Source organism: Phacochoerus africanus, chromosome 8, assembly GCF_016906955.1.
Source record: "Phacochoerus africanus isolate WHEZ1 chromosome 8, ROS_Pafr_v1, whole genome shotgun sequence".
Taxonomy (NCBI): domain Eukaryota; kingdom Metazoa; phylum Chordata; class Mammalia; order Artiodactyla; family Suidae; genus Phacochoerus; species Phacochoerus africanus.
Window position 1 is genome coordinate 7,146,184 of NC_062551.1, and position 22,509 is coordinate 7,168,692.

At 44.5% G+C, this 22,509-nt stretch overlaps 1 protein-coding gene across 4 annotated transcripts; it reads left to right on the forward strand.

Annotated features, from left to right (window-relative positions):
- Positions 1–4,314: 4,314 nt before the first annotated feature.
- Positions 4,315–15,486, forward strand: C8H16orf46 (chromosome 8 C16orf46 homolog). Of its 4 annotated transcripts, none has more exons than XM_047793262.1 (3): positions 4,315–4,533; positions 10,344–10,591; positions 13,323–15,486. In XM_047793262.1, the coding sequence occupies exons 2-3, from the start codon at positions 10,382–10,384 to the stop codon at positions 14,316–14,318; spliced, it is 1,206 nt and encodes a 401-aa protein (XP_047649218.1). In that variant the 5' UTR covers positions 4,315–4,533; positions 10,344–10,381; the 3' UTR covers positions 14,319–15,486. The 4 variants fall into 4 exon arrangements, with proteins under 4 accessions (XP_047649218.1, XP_047649217.1, XP_047649220.1 ...); XM_047793261.1 differs by lacking the exon at positions 4,315–4,533 and adding an exon at positions 4,621–4,737; XM_047793264.1 differs by lacking the exon at positions 4,315–4,533 and adding an exon at positions 4,621–4,732.
- Positions 15,487–22,509: the final 7,023 nt, after the last annotated feature.

Below are 22,509 nucleotides of genomic sequence, written 5' to 3' on the forward strand. Positions count from 1 at the left end.
CTCTAATATTAAAGAAAAATAAATCACTGATAGTTTTTTCTATCATGCTAAGTTAGAAGAGAGATGAGTAAAAAACAAGAAAAGGTGAAATTGTGATCAGCATAGCACATGGCATCTTTAAAGCTAAACAACACTCATAAAAGGCTTCCATTCTTTCCAGAATTGTGCCAATGGCCCTATGAAGGCTAAGCTATGTCTGATAGCAGTCAGGTTAATTTGACTATCTGCTTTGGAAATAGAAAGGGATGAGTAATAATTACTCATCTAAATGATTAGATTTACTCTTGTTTTAAAGCTATTCATATATTACCTTCTTTGATCTTTAAATAAGAGCCAGAGCTGGGTAGGGCACATCCCTAACTACCACTATTTCATATATTATGAGGGGATATGAGATTATTACAGAATTGGGCAATCATGGTTAGGATTTTCACATTTCCTGGCTCACCTTTTTTTTTTTTTTTTTGGTCTTTTTGTCTTTTCTAGGGCTGTTCCCATGGCATGTGGAAGTTCCCAGGCTAGGGGTCTAATCAGAGCTGTAGCCACCAGCCTACGCCACAGCCACAGCAATGCCGGATCCAAGCTGCTTCTGTGACCTACACCAGAGCTCCCAGCAATGCCAGATCCTTAACCCACTGAGTGAGGTCAGGGATCAAACCTGCAACCTCATAGTTCCTAGCTGGATTGGTTAAGCACTGCGCCATGACGGGAACTCCCTGGCTCACTCTTTATTTCCTTAGCAGATGTAAGTTAACTGTAAAACATACTTAAATGGGAATCTGGAAAGGGGAGGGAGGATAAATGTTCTCAAGGTGGGAAGCAAAAATGGCCATTCTAGAAGAAAGGACATCATTGATTGTTCTTTGAGACTACAGAGATGGGCACGTTTTTTTCTCCCATCCTTTCTCCAGGATGCACACGCTTTCTCTGTTACACGCACTGCAAGTTTTTTCAAAGAACAGAATTTTACAACAACTTGCTCTTTCACTGTTCATAATATAGAGCCAATTCGACCCTCATTTCTGTCACAGTGCTGTTGAAAATGGCAGGTGTTAGACGGCTTCCAAGTGGGCTAAGTCAATAGACTTCATTCTCAGAATTCATTCCTATAAGTGGTTTTGGTCTTAGAGCAGCTTAAAGATTTTGAATAATGCTCTTTATTAACTAAAACTCAAGAAATCGGGAGTTCCCATTGTGGCGCAGCGGAAACAAATCTGACTAGTATCCATGAGGATGCTGGTTCAATCTTGCCTCACTCAGTGGGTTAAGGATTGGGCATTACCATGAGCTGTGGTGTAGCTTGCAGAAGTGGCTGGGATCTGGTGTCCTGTGGCTGTAATGTATGCCAGCAGCTGCAGCTCTGATTTAACCCCTAGCCTGGGAACTTCCATAGGCCGTGGGTGTGGCCCTAAAAAAGCCAATAAACAAATAAATATAAAAATTTTTTAAAATTCAAGAAATGGGACAGGTTACCCTGTAAGTGTTTAAAAAATTTTTTTTCATATCACCTTCCAGGTTGTTTAAAAAGTTGACAGTATTAAGTTTTAATAAACCACTAGAGGGCTCTATGTAGGCATGCTGGGGTCAAAAGGAGGGTAGTATTTCAGATCAACTCTCAGCAAACCAATTTTGGAATTTCTGCAGCTTTTTCTTTTTTTTTTTTTTTTGTCTTTTTGCTATTTCTTGGGCCGCTCCCGCGGCATGTGGAGATTCCCAGGCTAGGGGTCCAGTCGGAGCTGTAGCCACCGGCCTACACCAGAGCCACAGCAACACGGGATCGTTAACCCACTGAGCAAGGGCAGGGACCGAACCCGCAACCTCATGGTTCCTAGTCGGATTCGTTAACCACTGAGCCACGACGGGAACTCCTCTGCAGCTTTTTTAGGGCTGCTGAAATGTCAGAATACCACTCACCTTTGGTTTTTAAAATTATGCTAATTTTAACTTTTCCCTCATTACCCCTCAACAATCACTGTATTATTTCAGACCTAATTATACATCAGACTTTCTCAGTGGGGCCTCTCACTTAACACAAAGATTAGTTTTTTCTTCCCAGTAACATGGCTTTACTAATGCCCACCAATCCCCATCAGTCTCTCTCTTTTTTCTTTTAAGAACTTTTTTGAGAGTAGATTTAGATTCAAAATTGAATGGAAAGTTGTTTCTACATACCTCCTGCCCCCATCTGTTTTGAAACACCCCTTTGCCAATTCAGATCTTATTCTACTAGAGAGCTTTTGTATCTTTATTCACCCTCTACCTTGGCTTTTTATAAACATGACTAACCAAACACACTTGTCCCTCAACGTTTCTGCTCAGTCATACTATCAGTCTTTTACCTGCTAAACTTAAGCCCATTTACAACAGGTATGCAGGCATGATTAGTGTGAAGGAAATCAGTTGCTAGATCTTCCAACTTCCACAAGTACTAAGGAGAATGTGCTTACAGTCAAGAAGTTTAATTAATAGTCATTTAGTAAATCTTAGTTAAGACTTTTGGTATACTTCCCAGAAACAGAATGCTGTTTAATGACGAGGTACCAAATCCTGCTAGTCAGGTGGCTTCAAGTTAATTTTCTGTTTTCAACAGAAGGAATCCTTCCTAACCAAACTGTCATCCGCTAATTTTTTTTCTTTTTTTTTTCTTTTTTGTCTTTTTAGGGGGGTACCCTCAGCATATGGAGGTTCCCAGGCTAGGAGGTCTAATCAGAGCTGTTGCTGCCCGCCACAGCCATAGCCACAGCCACGCCAGATCCTTGACCCACTGAGCGAGGCCAGGGATCAAACCCGCAACTCCATGGTTCCTAGTTGGATTGGTTTCCACTGTGCCAGGACAGGAAATCCTGTCATCTGATAATTTAAAAAAGAAAGAAAGAAAGAAAAAGAAAAAGAGAGAAAAATAAAAAACTGTTGCTATGTGATTTCTGGTGTGGCAAAGAGTTTAAAAAGTTAAGAGACACTGCAAGAACAAAACCCCTTTTGTCTTCATATCAAAGTATTTCACTCAGCTTAGGGGCTGAATCAGTCTCCTTCTGGCAACAGTTATCTATGGTAATATTTATCCATAGATACATGAATTGGCAAGAGGGGATGAACAGCCCAAGTGATGTAACATTTTAAAATGCCAACATTCATGATCATCTGTATATTACATCCCTTGCTACTATTAAAATTTAAGATTAAAATGTTTTAACACAAAAAAGTGGAATGAGGTATGCGGTTTTGTACTGTTCTTTTGAGAAGTATTTGGGCATGCCATTAATTCTAAGTTGCGAAATACAAAAGATCCAGTAATGTGTGTCTTAGATAAAGAACACCTTAAAAAGTAGTCATATCCTAGAAAAGCACTTCTGACCTTTCAGAATAACGTAATTTATACGTCATAAAATATGGCCTTTCCAAAGACTTGATAGGCTTTCTAATTAGTATTGTTCCTTCTGTAGGAAAAAAACCGTAGTACACACCCATCTTCCCAAACGGCTTTTAATCACCGTGGTATAAGAGCCTTATATTCTAATATTTTTCTCCAGCAGAAATAGTCACACTTTAAGAACTACTAAGTAGAGGGGCTTTGGAACCAGACCTAAGTTGGGTTCTACCACTAATGCCTGACTCTGGACACAGGAGTCCACCCCTGGCTGCATCTCGGGATGCTCGAAAGTGGGTGGCTTTTCATTGTCTTCAACCAGCGCTTTAACGACGTGGAGCTACTTTTCCACATTTGTATAAAAGATGCCAATGCTCCACCTCACAGGCTACACGACAGCGGATTCGAACCAGTCCCGCCCAGCCAAATGAGTGGCATAAATTCCCACTGTGAAGCTTCTGACTTGCACTACCCTGCCACAGTCCTTACGGAGGCGGGGCGACTCGGGGACAGCTGGCAAAGTCTGGGGACGGTTTTGGTCGTCAGGCACCTAGCGGGTAAAAACCAGGAAAGCTGCTAGCCACGCCCCCCGAGACCCAACCCGCGCCAAGGGGAGCAATGCGCGGGGAGAGAGGTTCTAGATCTCTGAGGGGAAGCTGGTCCCAAAGCCTTCGCTTTCGAACTCCAAGGGCCGACGGGCACCCAGTCCCTCGGTCGGTTTTCCTGAACGGCGCTTAGGGCTGCACTGGTACCTCGCGAAGCGCCCGCCGCTCCCTCAGAGGCCGAAAGCTCCTCACGCGCTGGTGGAAAGTTCGCAGCTGCGCAGCCTGCTGGGAGCACGAGACCACCGCGGTCAGTGAGCGTCGCCTACTGTGCTCAGCTGGGTAGCGCGAGGCGGGTGTACGTCACTTCCGCCGCGGACCCGCCCACCACCCCGCCCCCAGCGCGTCCGTAACCCAGGGCAACTGTCTCGGTCGCCCGCCGGCGGGGACTAAGCTGCCCGGGGGCCTTCCACCCAGCTGGCTCCACTGGAGGGTGTGAGCGGCCGCGGCCGCTTCCCCGCCTCCGGGCAAGGCCCCCCGACCTTTCCACCGGGCGGCAGAGCGAGGTGTCCTGCCCAGTTCGGAAGGAAGCCGCCCTCTCAGGCGGGGAGGCAAAAGGGAGAGGTAGCGCGGGCCTGGGCTGAACTAAGAGTGGGCAGGGTTTGAGGAGGAGGGCGCGGCATGGGTGGGGCAGTGGGAGGAGCCGTTGGCAGGGCGGAGCCCTGGGAGGGAGGAGCCAATGGAGGAAGGGGGCTTGGTGGAGCAAGTAGGGCCGCTTTGCTGGAGGGCACAGCTGTTGAAATACAGGAAGACATCTTTTTCGGTGAGGTAGGACCCGGGGGAAAAAGGGGAGGAGCTAAATGAGAAAAAAGAAAGGTCGTGGAAGGGGAGGAGCCTGCGGGGAGGGGGTGGGGCTACTAAAGGGAAGAGGAGCCGTCTGTGAAGTGCTTTGGCTTTAGGAGCGACAGGTGAGGTGTGTGACGGCTTAAGTTTTCTTGTACATTGTTTGCTGTGTGAGAGCTGGGAGGCCAGGCCTTGCTTTATTTACCATTTTACTGCCAATGTTACGCATATAACAGGCACCTAGTGAGTAATGAGTAATAAATGTGAGTGGAAAAAAAAGAGTCGAAAACTGAGATTGGAGTAGAAATGTTCTGCTCCATAGGGAGGAATGGGTGTAGAAACCGCGCTCCTAGAAATCATTCTATGAATAATCAAAGCTGCTGTGCTCTGTGGGCATATAAGAAGCGTAAAGATAGTTAATATGGGGAGATAAAGTTTACACTCTTGAAAATGCAAACAAATTGTTCCAATTGGGTGGTGCATATGCTCAGCTTTGAGGCAGAGTTTCAGTTGCCCGCCAAGTTGTGGTCTCAGACTGTGAATTAGATTGGAATCCCGGTATCATTTTCCGTCGAAACTAGGAACAGCCATTTTCCTTTGGAAACAGTGATCAGCCTGCCCAGGACAATCTTCAAGACCTATTTAACCAGTTCATATGCTTGAAGCTTAAGTCTTTAGTAAGAAACTTAACTTCCGTCAGTGCTAACAGTGTTTGTACTCTTTGATTTTTTTCATTCAACACATATTGATAAGGATCCACAGGAATATCCATTTATAATTCTAAATGAGGCTGCGTGTTTCCCTGGCTGATATTCTGACATAGATTCAAGATCCTTTTAAACCTAAACTTCTAGGAAGATGAAATTGGGTGTAGGAGCTTGCTGTAGAGCCCGGGAGTGGTAAGGAGTTTTGAGGGAATGCTGCCTGCCTTTGACAGAAACAACTCGCTTTTGTCTTATACACTCTGCACTTTTCACATTTTCTGGCCTATCCCCTCTCATCATTTACTGATTAAGGGAGTTCTCTTATGGCACAACGGGTTAAGGATCTGGCGCCTCTGCAGCGGTTTGGTTGCTATGGTGTGGGTTATATCCCTGGCCCAGGAACTTACACAGGCCACAAGTGTGGCCAAGAAAAAAATTTAATTAAGAATATGTCAACCAGAGAAACTGGTACAACATTGTAAGTCAACTATAATTTAAAAAATTAAAAATTAAAAAAAAAAGAATGTGTCAACCAGGTGTAGGGATCAAGAGTAAGGCATGTGTAGTCTGTCTGTATAGATTAGTGATAGCAAATATTTGGCAAAGATGGTAGCAAAAAGATAAAAATGTGTTGGCACTCTTCAAAGCCAGTAACATGCCTCCAATTTCTCTCATGCTTTGAATCTCTGACTTTTGCTGCTACTGTTCCTGCTGTCACCCAGAGAAAACACCCAGCTTTTAAAGGGCTCATGTCACTAGATTAGGCCTACCCAGATAAACCAAAATAACTTCCCTATCTTTGGGTCAATTGATTAGAAACCATAATTACATCTATAAAGTCCCTTTTGCCAGGTAATATAAGTTATTCAAAGATGTTACGGCTCATTGTATTCATAGTCCCAGAGATAAGGATGGGAAATCTTGTAGAGGGAGGATTTGCAGAATTCAGTTTACCGCATTTTCTTTCGAGAACATTGTAGAAAAGCTATTTCAACAGGTATTTTTTAACCTATTTTCTCTCCATGAACATAAACTTGTGCACAATTCATCCTCACCCCAGAAACAAAAGAACAAAAAAAAAAAATTCTCACCCTAATCAGAGTTTTATCTTTGAATTAAGTACACTCTTGGTCTTGCAAAGACATGGAGCTAGTATTCTGATACTTTCAACCTGTAATATTCATCTTTTACTCCGACTTTATGGTATGTACCCACCTGGCTTTGTACAGAATACCTATGGTTATTTGTTCCTTCCTATAGAGTTAAAACGTGCTCTCTTTTTTTGGTATTATTTCACAGAAAAATTGCAAATTAATTTTTCTACCTTCCCTTTCTATCATTATGCAGCTTTATGTACAACAATAACAATTTACAGGATTAAATAGCACTCTAGTCCTTTTAATGTGTAACTCCTCATCAAGTTATTTTAAAAGCTATGTTATAGGTAAGCAATGAGATCCTGCTGTATAGCACAGGGAACTCTATCTAGTCACTTGTAATGGAACATGATGGCGGATAATGGGAGAAAAAGATAGGTATATATATGGATGACTGGGTCCCTTTGCTGTACAGTAGAAATTAACAGGACACTGTAAATCAACTATAATGGAAAAAATAAAAATCATAAAATACAAAACTATGTTATAGCTGGTTTCTTCTTTTGCTTCAGGTATAATAGTTAAGTGAATCTGCTCTAGAAGCAGAAGGTTCTGGCCTTGCAGTCTCAGCTCTGACACTAACCGTCTCAGTGACTGTGTTCATCAGTAGAGGACAGGCTCCACGACAGCAGCAAACAGACCCTAAAATCTCCACAGTGTGTTATCATTCGTGCACAGTCTAAAGAGGGCTTCAGACTCTTGTGGGGGTTCTCCTCAAAGCTGTGACTCGGGATCCAGGCGTCCTTCATTTTGTGGTGCTTCCAACTCAACGCGTGACTTCCAGAGTCTTAGCGGGAAGAGAAGGGAGCTGAAGGGGCACATGACGTCATTAGGGCGTCATCCAGGAAGTGATATAATCAGTTGCACCTGTTTTGCTGGCTCCACTGGTCACAAGGCTCTGCCTCAACAGCAAGGGAGGCCGAAATGCAGGGAAAAACAGTGGCTCTTTGGGGAGAACTTTCTCACAGTGACCTTGGAAATTTTCCCAACCTTCCTATATGTTTTCTCATGTATAAAATTATACTAATAAGGAGTTCCCATTGTGGTGCAGTGGAAATGAATCCAACTAGGATCCATGAGGTTGCGGGTTCGATCCCTGGCCTCGCTCAGTGGACTAAGGATCTGGTGTTGCCATGGGCTGAGGTGTGGGTTGAAGATGCAGCTTGGATGTGGCATTAGTGTGGCTGTGATATAGGCCAGCAGCTGTAGCTCTGGTTCAACCCCTAGCCTGGGAACCTCCATATGCCATGAGGTGCAGCCCTAAAAAAATTTTTAAAAATTATATTAATAAATCAGTAAATGTAAGTTATTTTCCATCACGTTCAATATAGGTACCAGTTATAAATATATAGTGACATTAATTTTACCAGCATCTCTGAGTTGGAACCATTGTTTCTTTTATTTATTTATTTTTAAATTTTATTTATTTATTTTTGCTTTTTGGGGCTGCACCTGTGGCAAATGGAGGTTCCCAGGCTGGGGGTAGAATTGGAGCTGTAGCTTCTAGCCTACACCACAGCCATAGCAACACAGGATCCTTAACTCACTGAGCAAGGCCAGGAAGCGAACCTGCATCCCCATGGATGCTAGTCAGATTTGTTAACCACTTAGCCACTTCGGGAACTCCCTTATTCACTGATTTAAAAAAAAAAATTATAGAAAATTTCACACTGACGCAAAAGTAGAGAGAGTAGTACAGTTAACCTCCATGTCCTCGTGCCTTTCTGCAACAAACACAATTTGTGGTGCTTTTGTTTTCTCTTTAACCAGGCACCTCCCACTCCCTTCCAGAATTGTTTGTTTGTTTATGGTTGTTTTTTTTTTTTTTTTGTCTTTTGTCTTTTGTCTTTTTAGGGCCATACCCATGGCATATGGAGGTTCCCAGGCTAGGGGTCTAATCAGAGCTGTAGATGCCGGCCTACACCACAGCACAGCAACGCCAGATCAGAGCCACGTCTGTGACTTACACCATAGCCCACAGCAACCCTGGATCCTTAACGCACTGAGCAAGGCTAGGGATCGAACCCGCCACCTCATGGTTCCTAGCCAGATTCGTTTCTGCTGCTCCACAGTGGGGACTCCCCCTTCCAGAATTATTTTGAAGCAAATCATAATGGCTTATGCTTAATTGGTAAAATAATAAACTATCTTGCAGGGTTTTGTTTTTGTTTTTGTTTTTGCTGATTATGTCCTTTCCATTTCGGTTTACTTAAGAAAAATCCTACTAGAAGAGACACTGGCTGGATGGTGAATAGGCTCTGTTATTTAGACTCTCATTCATCTTTATTTCTTTTCCAAACATCTTAAGTTCCTTGGATCATTTTCCTTTGGGTTTATTCATGTTTACCCAAACAAGTACTTTGAGGGCTTGGACCAAAATGTTCTTCTTTGTACATTTTGGTTCTAGTCACTTCAATAACATATGTCATAGAATTTAATGCCTTCTGGCATACATCTGTGTGCTTTCCTGCTTTATACTCCAAATCCAATTTTTCTAGTTGCATCTGCAAATGTATTTTCCCATGGGAGCATTTTCACTGTGATCTTTGTGTTTCCTTGATATGATTTTCTTGGAAAACATATGGACTTTGATGTATGCTTATATCTGTATTTCTTAAACCAAATCAGGTTGTGAGCTCTGACTTACTTCAAATATGTAAACGGCATAATTTTACCACGAGCAAATATGAGTATTATTATTATTATTGGTCTTTTTAGGGCCACGCCTTTGGCATAAGGTGGTTCCCAGGTTAGGGGTCGGATTGGAACTGTAGCCACCAGCATACACCAGAGCCACACAATGTGGGATCTGAGCTGCGGCTGCAACTTACACCACAGCTCACGGCAATGCTGGATCCTTAACCCACTGAGCAAGGCCAGGGATCAAACCCAAGTCCTGGTAGATACTAGTCTGATTCATTTCTGCTGAGCCACAATGGGAATTCCCACATATGAGTATTATATCAATGCAGTTTTCTCCATTCCAACATAAAAGGAAAATAGCCAGTAATTTGTAAGAAATCACATATCCACTCTTTTAGAGTATCTTTGATTGCTTATTGCATATTTCTTTTTGTCATCTCTTTCATGAGCTGGAGGACGAGAAGGGGCAATCAATCCTGAAGGTGCATTTACAAGAGGAGAGCTTAAAATCAAGATAATTTTGGAACTCCCATTGTGGTTCAGCAGTAACAAACCCGAATGGTATCCATGGGGATGCAGGTTCAATCCCTGGCCCTGCTCAGGGGGTTAAGGTTCCGGTGATGCCATGAGCTGTGGTGTAGGTCACAGACACGGCTCAGTTCTCACCTTGCTCTGTGGCTGTGGTGTAGGCTGGCAGCTGCAGCTCTGATTAGGCCCCTCGCCTGGGAACTTCCATATACCTCGGGTGTGGCCCTAAAAACCAATACATACATACTTTTTTTTTTTTTTGGTCTTTTTGCCTTTTCTAGGGCTGCTCCCACGGCATATGGAGGTTCCTAGGCTAGGGATCTAATCAGAGCTGTAGCTGCCAACCTACACCACAGACACAGCAACTCAGGATCTGAGCCACATCTGCGACCTACACCACAGCTCACGGCAACGCCAGATCCTTAACCCACTGAGCAAGGCCAGGGATCGAACCCGCAACCTCACGGTTCCTAGTTGGATTAGTTAACCACTGCGCCACGACGGGAACTCCCATACGTTAGTATTAAAGGCTAAGTTCCATTTGCATTTCAAACTACAGGAAGAAGATGTTAAAGACTTTAGTCAACTATCATAGTAATGGATCTTGGTCAGAAAAATGAGACTGAATTAGAAAATGGTGAAAATAATGAAATTCAAAGAACAGAAGAAACTGAATTAGTCTATACTTGTCCAGATGAAAGAAGTGACGAGAATCATGTTTGTTGTCTTCTCAATGTCAGTGACGTTACGCTTGAACAAGATGAAAAAACCAAAGAGTTGGTCATCGGAACTGGATGGGAAGAAGCAGTGAGTATTTTCTCGAGTTAGCTCCCTTGCATGTCATTGTTTTGTACGGCCTTTTTTTTCCTACTAGTTTCAAAAATAGTTACTGTTGCCAAAAAATGTGTAAATGATGAAATATAGAAACTGTTGGCACAGAGTTAATGATGATAATAGCAGTAGCTTTCAGAGAGTATTTATAGCCACACAGTAGGGGCAAGCACATCAAGTACAAATACTTAAAGCACATCAAGTCATTTACCCTCTCAGTAGTTTTGTGAGACAGTCATTATCCTTTTTTGGATAAGGATACCAGAGCACCCAAAAGGTGAAATGTCTCAAAGAGCACTCAGGCAGTGGTCAAGGCAGGACTTGAACCTAGGTCTTCTGGACTCTAGAATTTAACCCAAGCTACTTCACTCCCAAAGAGACCTGAGATTTCTGTCCTGGTGGTTCTACTGAGAACCCTGTGGGTTTATTCTTAAACTATTCTCAGATTCAATTCTAGAAATAAGAGTTCCAAATTTATAAATACACTTCTAAATTTAAGGAACTCTGGTCTAATCCAGTTATTCTCACTTGGCAAGGTCACACCTGGGGGTGAGGGGAGCAGATGCTCCTGGCTGTACTGGGTAGAGGCCACAGGTGCTACTCTACAAACTGCAGTGCCCAGACTGGCTCCCACGATGGGCAATGATCTGGCCCTGTCTTTTTCGGGCTGCTATAACAGAGTACCGTAGGCTGAGTAGCTTAAGCAACAGACATCCATTTCTGACAGGGTGCCAGCATGTTGGGGTTCTTGGTGAGGGCCCTCTTCTTGGTTACAGCCTCACATGGCCTTCTTTGGTGCATGTGAGCAGAGAGAGCTCTGTTATTCCTCTCCTTATAAGGGCACTAATCCCATCATGAGGGCCCCACCCCCTTAACTTCATCTCACCCCAGTACCTCCCAAACACCCACCTCTAAATACCGTTGCACCAGAGATTAGAGTTTCAACATAGAAATTTGTGAAACCACTGGGAACTCTATTTAGTCACTTATGATGGAGCATGATAATGTGAGAAACAAAGGATCTATACATGTATGTTCCACGCTGTGCAGGAGAAAATTGACAGAACACTGTAAACCAGCTATAATGAAAAAAAATTTAAAAATATATATATATGAAAGAAACTTGTGGGAGGAGGGGAGTGGGAAGGTACACAACCATGCAACCCATAAAAAGCCCCAAATGGGAGTTCCCATCCTGGTGCAGCAGAAATGAATCCAACTAGGAACCATGAGGTTGTGGGTTCGATCCCTGGTCTCTCTCAGTGGGTTAAGGATCCAGCGTTGCTGTGAGCTGTGGTGTAGGTCGAAGATGTGGCTCGGATCTGGCGTTGCTGTGGCTCTGGTGTAGGCGGGTGGCAACAGCTCTGATTAGACCCCTAGCCTGGGAACCTCCATATGCCAAGGATGCAGCCCTAAAAAGACAAAAGACAGGAAAAAAAAAAAAAAAAGCCCCAAATGGTAGTGTTGAGGTTGAGAAACCTTGATCTAATTGGCTTACTTTAGCAATATGGAAACTGAGGCCAAATAAGACAGAGTGACTCACCGAAGTCCACATGACAGTTGCAAGCACCATGTCTTCTAGGACTTACCCTGTAGACACAGCACAGTCACCTTACACTGCAGCTTGGCTCCAAGTCCTGGTGGACATCCACACCTTTTTGGCAATTCCTAGCCTACCTGTGACACCTGACCTATAAGGACCAAAAAGACAAGGTGTCACTCCTCCTGCCTTGGGACCTGGATCCCCTGCCAAGCCATCTGAACACCCTGGAGAAGCAGACCTTTTGAACTAGGCTTACATGGGGTACTTTTTAAAATCTACCTTCTCAAGCCCCTCTCCTGAGTGCTGGCTTAGTAAGTTGGGGTGGGCCTCAGGAACCTGGATATTATTATTATTATTTACTTTTTAGGGCCACATTTGTGGCATATGGAAGTTCCCAGGCTACAGGTCAAATTGGAGCTGCAGCTGCCGGCTTATGCCACAGCCACAGCAATGTAGGATCCAAGCCAAAACTACCATCTGTAGAGAAGCCAGGTAGCCTGAGGGCCTGTTAGCTAGCAGGCCCGGACCCTGGCTTTTCTGCAAAGGCTGGAAAACCACCTGGGGAGCCAGGGTCCAGAGCAGAGAAGCCTGGGGCAAGCAGCCTGGTCCTCTTGAAGATGCAGTGTAGACTCTGGAGCATGTGAAGGGAGGGGTTCCCGGAAGATGTCCTCAGGCCGACCCAGTGTGCAGCGCTGGTCAGCGGCCTGGCAGCCACCCAAGAATTGAGACTTCACTGTGCTTTTTTCCATTGTGGCTCAGAGGTAACGAATCTGACTAGTATCCATGAGGTTGCAGATTCGATCCCTGGCCTCACTCTAAGGGTTAAGGATCCAGCATTGCCATGAGCTGGGGTGTAGGTCACAGACGTGGCTCGTATCCCACGGTGCTGTGGCTGTGGCTGTGGCATAGGCCGGCAGCTGCAGCTCTGATTCGACCCCTAGGCTGGGAACTTCTACATGCCATGGGTGCAGCCCTAAAAAGGAAAAAAAAAAAAAAAATACTGTTACAAATACTGTGGCTTAGTATGAGGCAAAACTAGGTATGAAGAGTTGAAACAAACAAAAAATTACGTCAATTTTAAGAAAAATATTGATTCAAATAGGACAGCCCAAATGGCTGGGCAGCTGGGCTAAGATTGAACGTAACATGCTGCTTTATTTGTAGGTCCAAGGCTGGAGAAGGACTTCTCCAACTGCGTGCATCTGGCCCAGGAAGAAGCTTAAAAAGGCGAGAGCGGGAGAAAGTGCCAGCAGCTGCTTGCTCTGTGTCAATCTCTCCCAGGGCAGCCTGGAGGCCCGGCTTCAGTTGGAGGCAGGGAAGTTGGAGTCCGGGGCATCAGCTCTGGTTGAGGCAGGCCCAGAGAAGAAGGGGCTCAGCCTCTCCCAGACTCCAGGCCTCCCCCAAGGCCCCACCACTGCCTCCAGGGAAGTTAACAAGATCTGCTTTCCCACCTACAGTCAGGGAGAGAAAAAAAGCCTGCAAATAAAGGAGTTTATTTGGTGCCTAGAAGACTGGACTACACCTGAGACTGTTAGGGGCAAGGGTCCCAGAAGCCCTGGTGGTCCCTCCCTCTCAAACTCCTTGACCTCCAAAGCCCTTTTAGTTCTGCCTCCCCTGAAGGCCTCACCCCCAAATGGCTTGGATGTTCTGGGTAAGAAGAGTAAGAACTTCTTGGAGCCGGACGAGAAGGTGCTGAGTATGGAAAAGGATGAGTGTGTGGCTTGTGCATATGGATTGAAAGCAGTTGATGGGACAGGTGAAATGAGACCCATTGAGCTGGCCAAGCCTCACAAGGTCAAGGAAACGCAGCCTTTTCCCACCCCGGTGGCTCGGACATCCTTGCTGGCTGCCCCCCAGCCCTGCCGCCTGCCCTGGTCCCTCCTGCCTGAGAAGAACCTGGCGTGGCCCCCCTACCCCAGCAGCATTCGCTATCTCGCCACCTTGCAGTTTTTGCAGAAACAAGGAGCACGGAGCCACAAAGCCAAGCTCAGACCCAGAGAGCCGAGACCTCCCGTGGAAACCCCAAAGTGCGTTCTCACAGAGGCCAAGCAGGAAAACAGACCCCAGACGTTGGAGACCAAAGTGTTCTCAAGGCCCCTCCTGCCGTCCCTCACAGTGAGCAGAGTTGTTATTCCCCTTAACACTCACAGACTCCTCTGAGTTCCCACAATATAACTCCCTGGGAATAAGCACCGTCTGAAAGTCATTCACCCTCTCTTCCTTCCTCTCCCCGCCCCTTGCTCTTTCTCCTGGTCATCTTCCTCCTCGTCCTCGTTTTCTTGCACACTCTTCCATCTCTCTCTTTGTCCTTTTTGTAGTAGAACCAGGGGAAATTGAATCTCATGGTATGGGTCTTGATTTACTCTCAAAGCCCCCATATTTATGTGTTAGCTGCTTCTGTGGCCGAGCCGCTTGCAAAATGCAAACTGGTCATGCCAGTCTCAGCCTCTGCCTGGCTCATCTGGCTACTGAAAGACAAGTGGATGGTGGGGAATCTGAAGGGCTGCCCTCAGTGATGCCCCCGTGTCAGTCCTGAGCCAACTGTCAGGGGCTCTTTCTGCTCCTTCAACCAAGGGTGCTAGGCTTGTTTAGACCAAACTGTTTCCTAGCAGATGTCTTCTGTTGCCTTATTTTCTCTTGCAACACAGATCTGCTTTAATAGAAACAATGTTATAATAGAAAATTTCAGCCTGTGTCCAAATGAATATCCTTGCGTCCAAGGTGACATATCCTTATATTATATTCATGGAAGAACTATATCCACTGGGCTCTGTGTGTCCAAGGTGACATATATCCATGGATGGACCATATCCATTGTATCCTCTATGTTCCAGATTTCATATACATATAGTTTCATGCTAGTCTCTGTGTCTGGGAAGTTTTGGCTACAGTTGTACAAAATCCATCTTGCGAGTGAGGTTGCAAAGAACCACTTTTTTTAAAAAAAAATGTCACTGTGATTATTGTCAGCCCACATGCTTCCTGCAATCTTACCTTCCATCGAGTATTTGGGGACTCTACAACCCAAGACAATTATGCAATGGGGCTGTAACTTTTCTTCCTTCTCCTATCTTTCCTCCCCCTCATTTTGTCCCAGTGCAGATTTCCTGAAGTGGTATATAAATTAAACGTTTGTATGAGTTGTATATTAAATATGAAGCGACAATGCTATGCAGAGAAATGCTCTAAAAAACTATTTTGTGATATGAATAACCATTTAGCCGCTCTGTAATTACATAGTTTGCATTTGCTTAAAGTAGGTTGTACTTGAACTCTAGATGTTCCATGTCTTAAACATGGGCAGACAATACATGACTGTATCTGTAAACTTCCCCTTTCCATAACTGGTCTTTGTAGTGTCTGCTTACATTTAGGTATTTTGGTTTTGTTTTGTTGATTTGTCTTTATAAAACACGAGAAGTGCAGGAATGATTATAGTACCACAGTCATTGAAAGATAGATTTTGCCTGTGGAATCTGGACACTTTACAGGCGAGAAGCCTTTTTCAGGTTCCATTCCCCTTTCTTCTCTGAATGAAGAAATCACCCGGATTCACCCCCAAGAAGAGTCCCCGAATTCCCACTGTGTATGGACAGTGGTATGGACAGGGGAGGGGGAGTGTGGACTCATTCCAAGGACCCTCCAGCTCTGGCAGCCTGCCCACCTAGGTCCCTCTTTAGAAGCAGCAGAATAATGAATAAGCTCACTATGTAAAACAGTCAAAGTGTTTGGGAGGGATGGAGTTCCCGTCGTGGCTCAGCAGTTAAGGAAGCCCCACGGACCTGACAGGAGTGGGAGTTGGGGCTCAGGCCCAGGAGAACAGCTCCCGTGGGACTCAAGGCTGGTCCCTCCCTGGCTAGAGGGGGTCCCTCCTTTTATTTGGGGCTTATTCTTTGCTGTGGTTGCTTTGAGACAAGGTTATGGTAATAGAGCTTGTCAGTATCTTTTCTTCATTTTATTTTGGCCGTAAAAACCCTATTTGAAAGTCGATCAAATTTCTATTGATTAGCTCTAGCACTTCTAAGAAAGTGCCTTTCCTTTAGTATAAAGACCATGACCATGAATCAGAAATTGTGGGAGTTCCCATCGTGGCTCAGTGATAACAAATCCAACTAGCATCCATGAGGACGCCGGTTTGATCCCTGGCCTTACTCAGTGGGTGAAGGATCCAGCATTGCTGTGAGCTGTGGTGTAGTTTGTAGACACGGCTTGGATCCTCCGTTGCTGTGGTTATGGTGTAGGACAGCAGCAACAGCTCCAAATAATGGACCCCTACTCTGGGAATTCCATGTCACAGGTGTGGCCCTAAAAAGGAAAAGAAAAAAGAAAAAAAAAAAAAAAGACTTGGTTGCGTTCAGACAAGTTTGTAGGGCTTTGGCTACTTAGGGAGACTTCCCCTAATTTTTAGCTTTATTCTTTTTATTCTGGACTTTGCCCCTATTGTGAAATGTACCTGTACATACAAGACCATGCTGTAAAATGACTTAAACCCAGAGTCAAATTTGCTTTCAATCTCTCCCTGTCCCTATGTGCAGGGCCCCCAGTCTTTCTCTGTGGGTCCTCCAGCTGGCCAGGCAGGCTGAGCTGCACAATTGGGAGTCCTCATAGCTGGGACTTTTGGGGGTGTCTGGACTTGGGTCCAATGCAACCTGGGTACTGCAGTTTAGGGGCTACTAAAAAGCAAGATGGGCAAAAGGGCAGATGGGGGTGGTTCCTGGTACCACGGGAACATTCTCCCTCTGTCTGCCAGCCTCATTGCCACAGCAGAGCCAAGAGACATTCAATGCTGTGCTCTTGACGCCCAGGCTAAACTCTGTCCTGTGTATCTGTGACATGATACAGTAATCCCACTTGTATTTGCAAGGCACTGCTCTTTCTAAGAGTTCAGAGCCTCTCCTGGGTCTTACGTCTTTTAATCCTGAGCAAATGTGTGAGGGTCAGGGATCATTTTCTCCTGTGACCCAAGGAGAATCTGGCCAACAAAGAGCTTGTATTCAGTCAGGCCAGGTCTGCAGCTTGGGCATCTGAGGGCTCCAGTGTACCCCCAAGGCCAGGGATAGCTGGAGTGCTAGGGGGAAAAGTCTGACATAAGGCAGGGAGGAGGGCTTCAGACCCTCCTTCCTTCCTGCAGGATGGGAACAATTACAGACACGGGATGTGGTGAAGATGAGGAGGTGATGCATGTAAAATGCCACCAGAGATTGCTGGCTTGCCTGAATACCTTGATCAGGTCAAATGCAAACAGCTGGATCATTTCCCTCTAATGAATGCCTGGCTGTTCAAAATAGTTGAGAAATCCTATGAGCATGGCCCGTTGTCATTTGGAATTTGATGGGTCTTTACTTACTTAAACGTCCTCAAAACTTAGCTTCCTAACTTGTCGACCCAGGGTCCCTGCTTGGCACCATCTTCATTCACGGGCCCTTTTCCTCACCCTGTTTTGCTTGTATTTCCACTGAACCAGTGTAAACACCATGGTTCTGCAGGTCAGTCAGTGCCATTCCTTTCATACTGATTTTGTGTCCTCCTGAGGTTTCAATGAAAATTTTACTTTTCAAGTTTCGTCTCCCAGATCAAAGCTATTGTCTCTCCTCCTGAACAGTCTGAAGATACTCCAGTATCCAGTGCAGTAAGGAAAACTAGCAGCATTGTCCTTACCCCAGAAGCTGAGAACTAGACTTTTTTTTTTTTATGAATTCTACTTTTGCTACTGGGCACCACTGTCTCTGCCCTACAAAACGAGGGGATTAATACCTAGGGTCCTTCCTAATTCTGTCATTTTACTTCCATTAACTTGTCTGTAAACATTACTAGAGACTCAAAATGGTAAAGTTATTTCTCTCACAGATGTGTGATCACATTTGCTCTGGATGCTGGCTTCTGTGGTGTGAAAAAAGAAAATCTAAGTGAATTTCACTTGGTACATTTCAAAAGTTGCTTATAGTGAAAATCCTAGAGATAAAAATTTTTTTTTAACATAAGACTATGACTGTGAGAGCTCGACTTTCTCTACTAACACATACCTTTTTTTTTTTCTTTTTTTAGGGCCATACCCTTGGCATATGGAGGTTCCCAGGCTAGGGGTCCAGTTGGAGCTGTAGCCACCAGCCTACACCACAGCCCCAGCTATGTGGGATCTGAGCCTCGGCTGTGACCTACACCACAGCTCATGGCAAGGCCGGATCCTTAACCCACTGAGCGAGGCTAGGAATGGAACCCACATCCTCATGGATGCTAGTCGGGTTCGCTAATCCCTGAGCCATGATGGGAACTCCGTACTAACACGTACTTTCTAAACAATACACCTACTTCTTAAAGGTTCCAGTGGTTCAGTTGATATTGCACCTATAGCAATGCTTAAAATTCTACCCCGCCAACTGGCCTTATCCCTAGGGTAGGACTTTCCAGCCTTGGCATTCTTGGCATCAGGAGCTGGGTAATTCTTTGTGGCGGGCTCTTTTGTGCACAGCAGGATGTTAAGGAGCATCTCTGGCCTCTTCTAATGAGGTGCCAATGTACCCTCACCCCACCCCCGCCAGCTGTGACAATCAAGAATGCCTTCAGACACTGCCAAGTGCCACAAGGGCAAGACTGGCCCAGTTGAGAGCCAGTGCTTTAGAGAATTAGTCATCTAGAATTTGATGCCTCTGCAGCATCTCTGACAGCTTGTTTCCCTCCAGAAGGAAAAGACTTCAGGCCTGCTCTTCTCTGAGACAATCTCTGAGTAACATTAGGGCCCATTTAGCCAGTACCAGAAACTCTTGGCATTCTCTTATCCCTCTTTTAGGAGAATATGTATTATTGTTTGGCAAGGTTTTCAAGAAAATTCTAAGATGTTAAGTTGATATATTTGCATTAATGCCATTTTTCAGAATTCTTTTTTTCTTTTTAGGGCCATCCCCACGGTATATGGAAGCTCCCAGGCTAGGGGTCTAATAGGAGCCATACCTGCCAGCCTATGCTGCTGTCACAGCAACACCAGATCTGAGCTGCATCTGTTACCCACTTCCACGGCTCACAGCAATGCCAGATCCTTAACCCACTGAGCAAGGTCGGGGATCAAACCCACGTCCTCATGGACACTAGTCAGATTCATCTCCTTTTTTTTTTTTTTTTTTTTTTTTAGGGCCACACTTGCAGCACACAGAGGTTCCTAGGCTAGGGGTCCAGTTGGAGCTACAGCTGCTGGCCTGCACCACAGATGTAGCAATGCTAGATCTGCACCTTGTCTGAGACCTACACCACAGCTCACAGCAACACTGGATCCTTATCCACTGAGCAAGGCCAGGGATCGAACCCACATCCTCATAGATCCTAGTCAGGTTTGCTAACCACTGAGCCACGATGGGAACTCCAAAATTCTCTACTTTTTAAGCAATCCTCTCTTCACATTCACTCTGCTAAGTAGCTGTGAATATTGAGAAACAGCCAACACATGTATACCCTCCTCAGTAACCACCGGAAAATTGATACCTCAAAGGTATATATAAAAATAGCTTATTTCTCTACCAGCTTTTCTTCCCTATGTATGTTTTAAAATGAAACAATTTTTTGCCTGTTAAAACTGAGGACTGCTAATTTGAAAACTACTAGCACCACAGGAAGGTTATGACTAGTCACTAAGCCACTAAATGTAAAAGAAATGTTAGCAATTTCATTTGCTTTAAAATCTGCATATGCTCCGAAGAAATGTAGAAATCTAACTAATTTGAGAAAAAAACCCCACTGGTGCTAATACTGCTCAGGACTCTGCGAAGGCTTAGTTTTGAGGCTATTTACCCAAATCCTCATGACTGGCCTTTTCCTTTCTTCCTTCCTCCCTCCCTCCCTCTTTCTTGCTTTTTAAGGCCGCACTCGAGGCATGTGGAGGTTCCCAAGCTAGGAGTTGAATTGGAGCTGCAGCCAATGGCCTCCGCTGCAGCCACAGCAACTCAGGCTCTGAGCCGCGTCTCTGACCTACATCACAGCTCATGGCAATGCCGGATCCTTAACCCACTGAGCGAGGCTGGGATCGAACCTGCATCCTCATGGATCCTAGTCGGGTTCGTGTACCACTGAGCCATGATGGGAACTCCATGACTGGCTTTTCTAATGTAATTCCAGGAAAATGGAGTGTCAGGGAGATACCATTATGTAGCCAATAAGAACCTGAAATCTGGAGACTTTAGGGACATATCTCATTAGAGAAGTGGATTTAAATGGTTTTAAAATACACTACATCTTACCAAAAGAAGTGAAAAAGAAAAAATTGAGGAGTTCCCGTCGTGGGCCCAGTGGTTAACGAATCCGACCAGGAAACATGAGGTTGCGGGTTCGGTCCCTGGCCTCGCTCAGTGGGTTAAAGGATCCGGTGTTGCCGTGAGCTGTGGTGTAGGTTGCAGACGTGGCTTGGATCTGGTGTTGCTGTGGCTCTGGTGTAGGCCGGTGGCTATAGCTCCGATTAGACCCCTGGCCTGGGAACCTCCATATGCCACAGGAGCGGCCCTAGAAAAGGCAAAAAGACAAAACAAATAAATAAATTAATTAAAAAAAGAAAAAAAAAAAAGAAAAAATTGTTACCAGCTTATAATTCATTAATAAGTGACTAGATTCTCAAATATAGTTAAACAAAAACTATTAACTACAAATTGAACTAAGACAGTATAAACGGTTCCTAAAGCATAATGTGTCAGTTTGGATGGTTTCTCAAAAAGTGTATACTAAGAGTTCCTGTGGTGGCTCAGCGTAAACAAATCTGACTAGTACCCATGAGGATGTAGGTTTGATCCCTGACCTCACTCAGTGGGTTAAGGATGTGGCGTTGCTGTGGCTGTGGTGTAGGCTGGCAGCTGCAGCTCCAGCTCTGATTTGACCTCTGGCTCGGGAACCTCCATATGCCACAGATGTGGCCTTAAACACACACACACACACACGTATACTATAAAAGAAGTTTGGGAGTTCCCTGGTGGCCTAGCAGTTATGGAGTTGGTATTGTCACTGCTATGTCTTGGGTTTGATTCCTGGCCTGGCAACTTCCACATCCCATGGGTGTGGCCAAAAAAAAAAGAAAAAAAAATATATATACACGTATATATACACTATAAACTCTTGAGATTTGAAGGCACATTCTATTTTCTTTTCCTCCTTTTTTTTTCTTTTTAGGGCTGCATCTGCAGCATATGGAAGTTCCCAGGCTAGGGGTTGAGTCAGAGCTGCAGATGCTGACCCATGCCAATGCCAGATCCTTAACTCCTATTTTATTTTAAAAAATATTTTGGCTATGTCCATGGCATGTGGGAGTTCTGGGTTCTGGGATTGAACTGTGCTACAGCAGCAACCCGAGCTATAGCAGTGAAAATACCGGATCCTTAACCTGCTGAGCCACGAGGGAATCCTGAAGGCCCATTTTTTTAAACAGGGAAAAGTCTTTGAGGAGAATTTTAAGATTAGATATCCTTTTGTGATGATTTAGATACATTGATTTCTGCCAAATTTTTATTGCAGCACGAGCTCTACATTTTCTGAAGCCACTAAATTTCTCGTTACAGCACAGGAAAAAGAAGATAAAGTAGGAGAGGGATCAGTTTCAAATTCAGTCCTAAGCAGCAACATGTTTGAGATGCAATCATAAAACCAAATATTTCACCCAGGACATGGAAAAAGCAGTGGATCACAAGAAACAAAGAGTTAAAAGCTGCAAGTAGAGGCAGTAAGAAGTGCCAAGCTTGGAATAAGGTCTTATTGACACACACCATGCTAAGAAGCTCACTCCTTTCGGCCAAAAAAAAAAAAAAAAAAAAGGCTTTGTTCACATTGAGGTAACATATATACTAGAACACAGTTGCTATGGAGATTTATTTTTTTTAAACATTTTTTCATTTTCTGAAATATTTGACTATTTCACTGATAAACTAAAAAAGAGTATTATTTGCCTTAACTTTGTTGTTTCTTTTCTGTAGCCGAGTATGTCCTGAAGTACTAACCTGCTTGATGGTAAAGTACCAAAAGCTAATGGAAGGGCTTTAACAATGAGTTTCTCCTATGACAACCTTCACTGTTTCTGATTTTGTGGATTTAAAACCAAGTTACAAATGTGTTTATTATGTTATTTAATAGCAAAGCAGTTATAAAATTTAGATTTTTTTTCTGCAGTTTGTTCCAAGAACTGAATATTGGTCCTCTTTCAGTTTGAGCATTATAGACAATGCTCTTAATTCATTCACATACGTTGGGCATTTTGCTTCTTTCAAACAGGCATATTTTATTTATTTATTTATTTATTTTGTCTTTTTGCCTTTTCTAGGGCCGCTCCTGCAGCATACAGAGGTTCCTAGGCTAGGGGTGTAATCCGAGCTGCAGCTGCCACCTACGC

What these genes read in the sequence shown, in the direction of transcription:
- C8H16orf46 (XM_047793262.1), top strand. Translation starts at nt 10,382, where the DNA reads ATGGATCTTGGTCAGAAAAATGAGACTGAATTAGAAAATGGTGAAAAT. An exon ending in GAACTGGATGGGAAGAAGCA is followed by an intron (nt 10,592 to 13,322) that starts GTGAGTATTTTC and finishes CTTTATTTGTAG; the next exon opens with GTCCAAGGCTGGAGAAGGAC.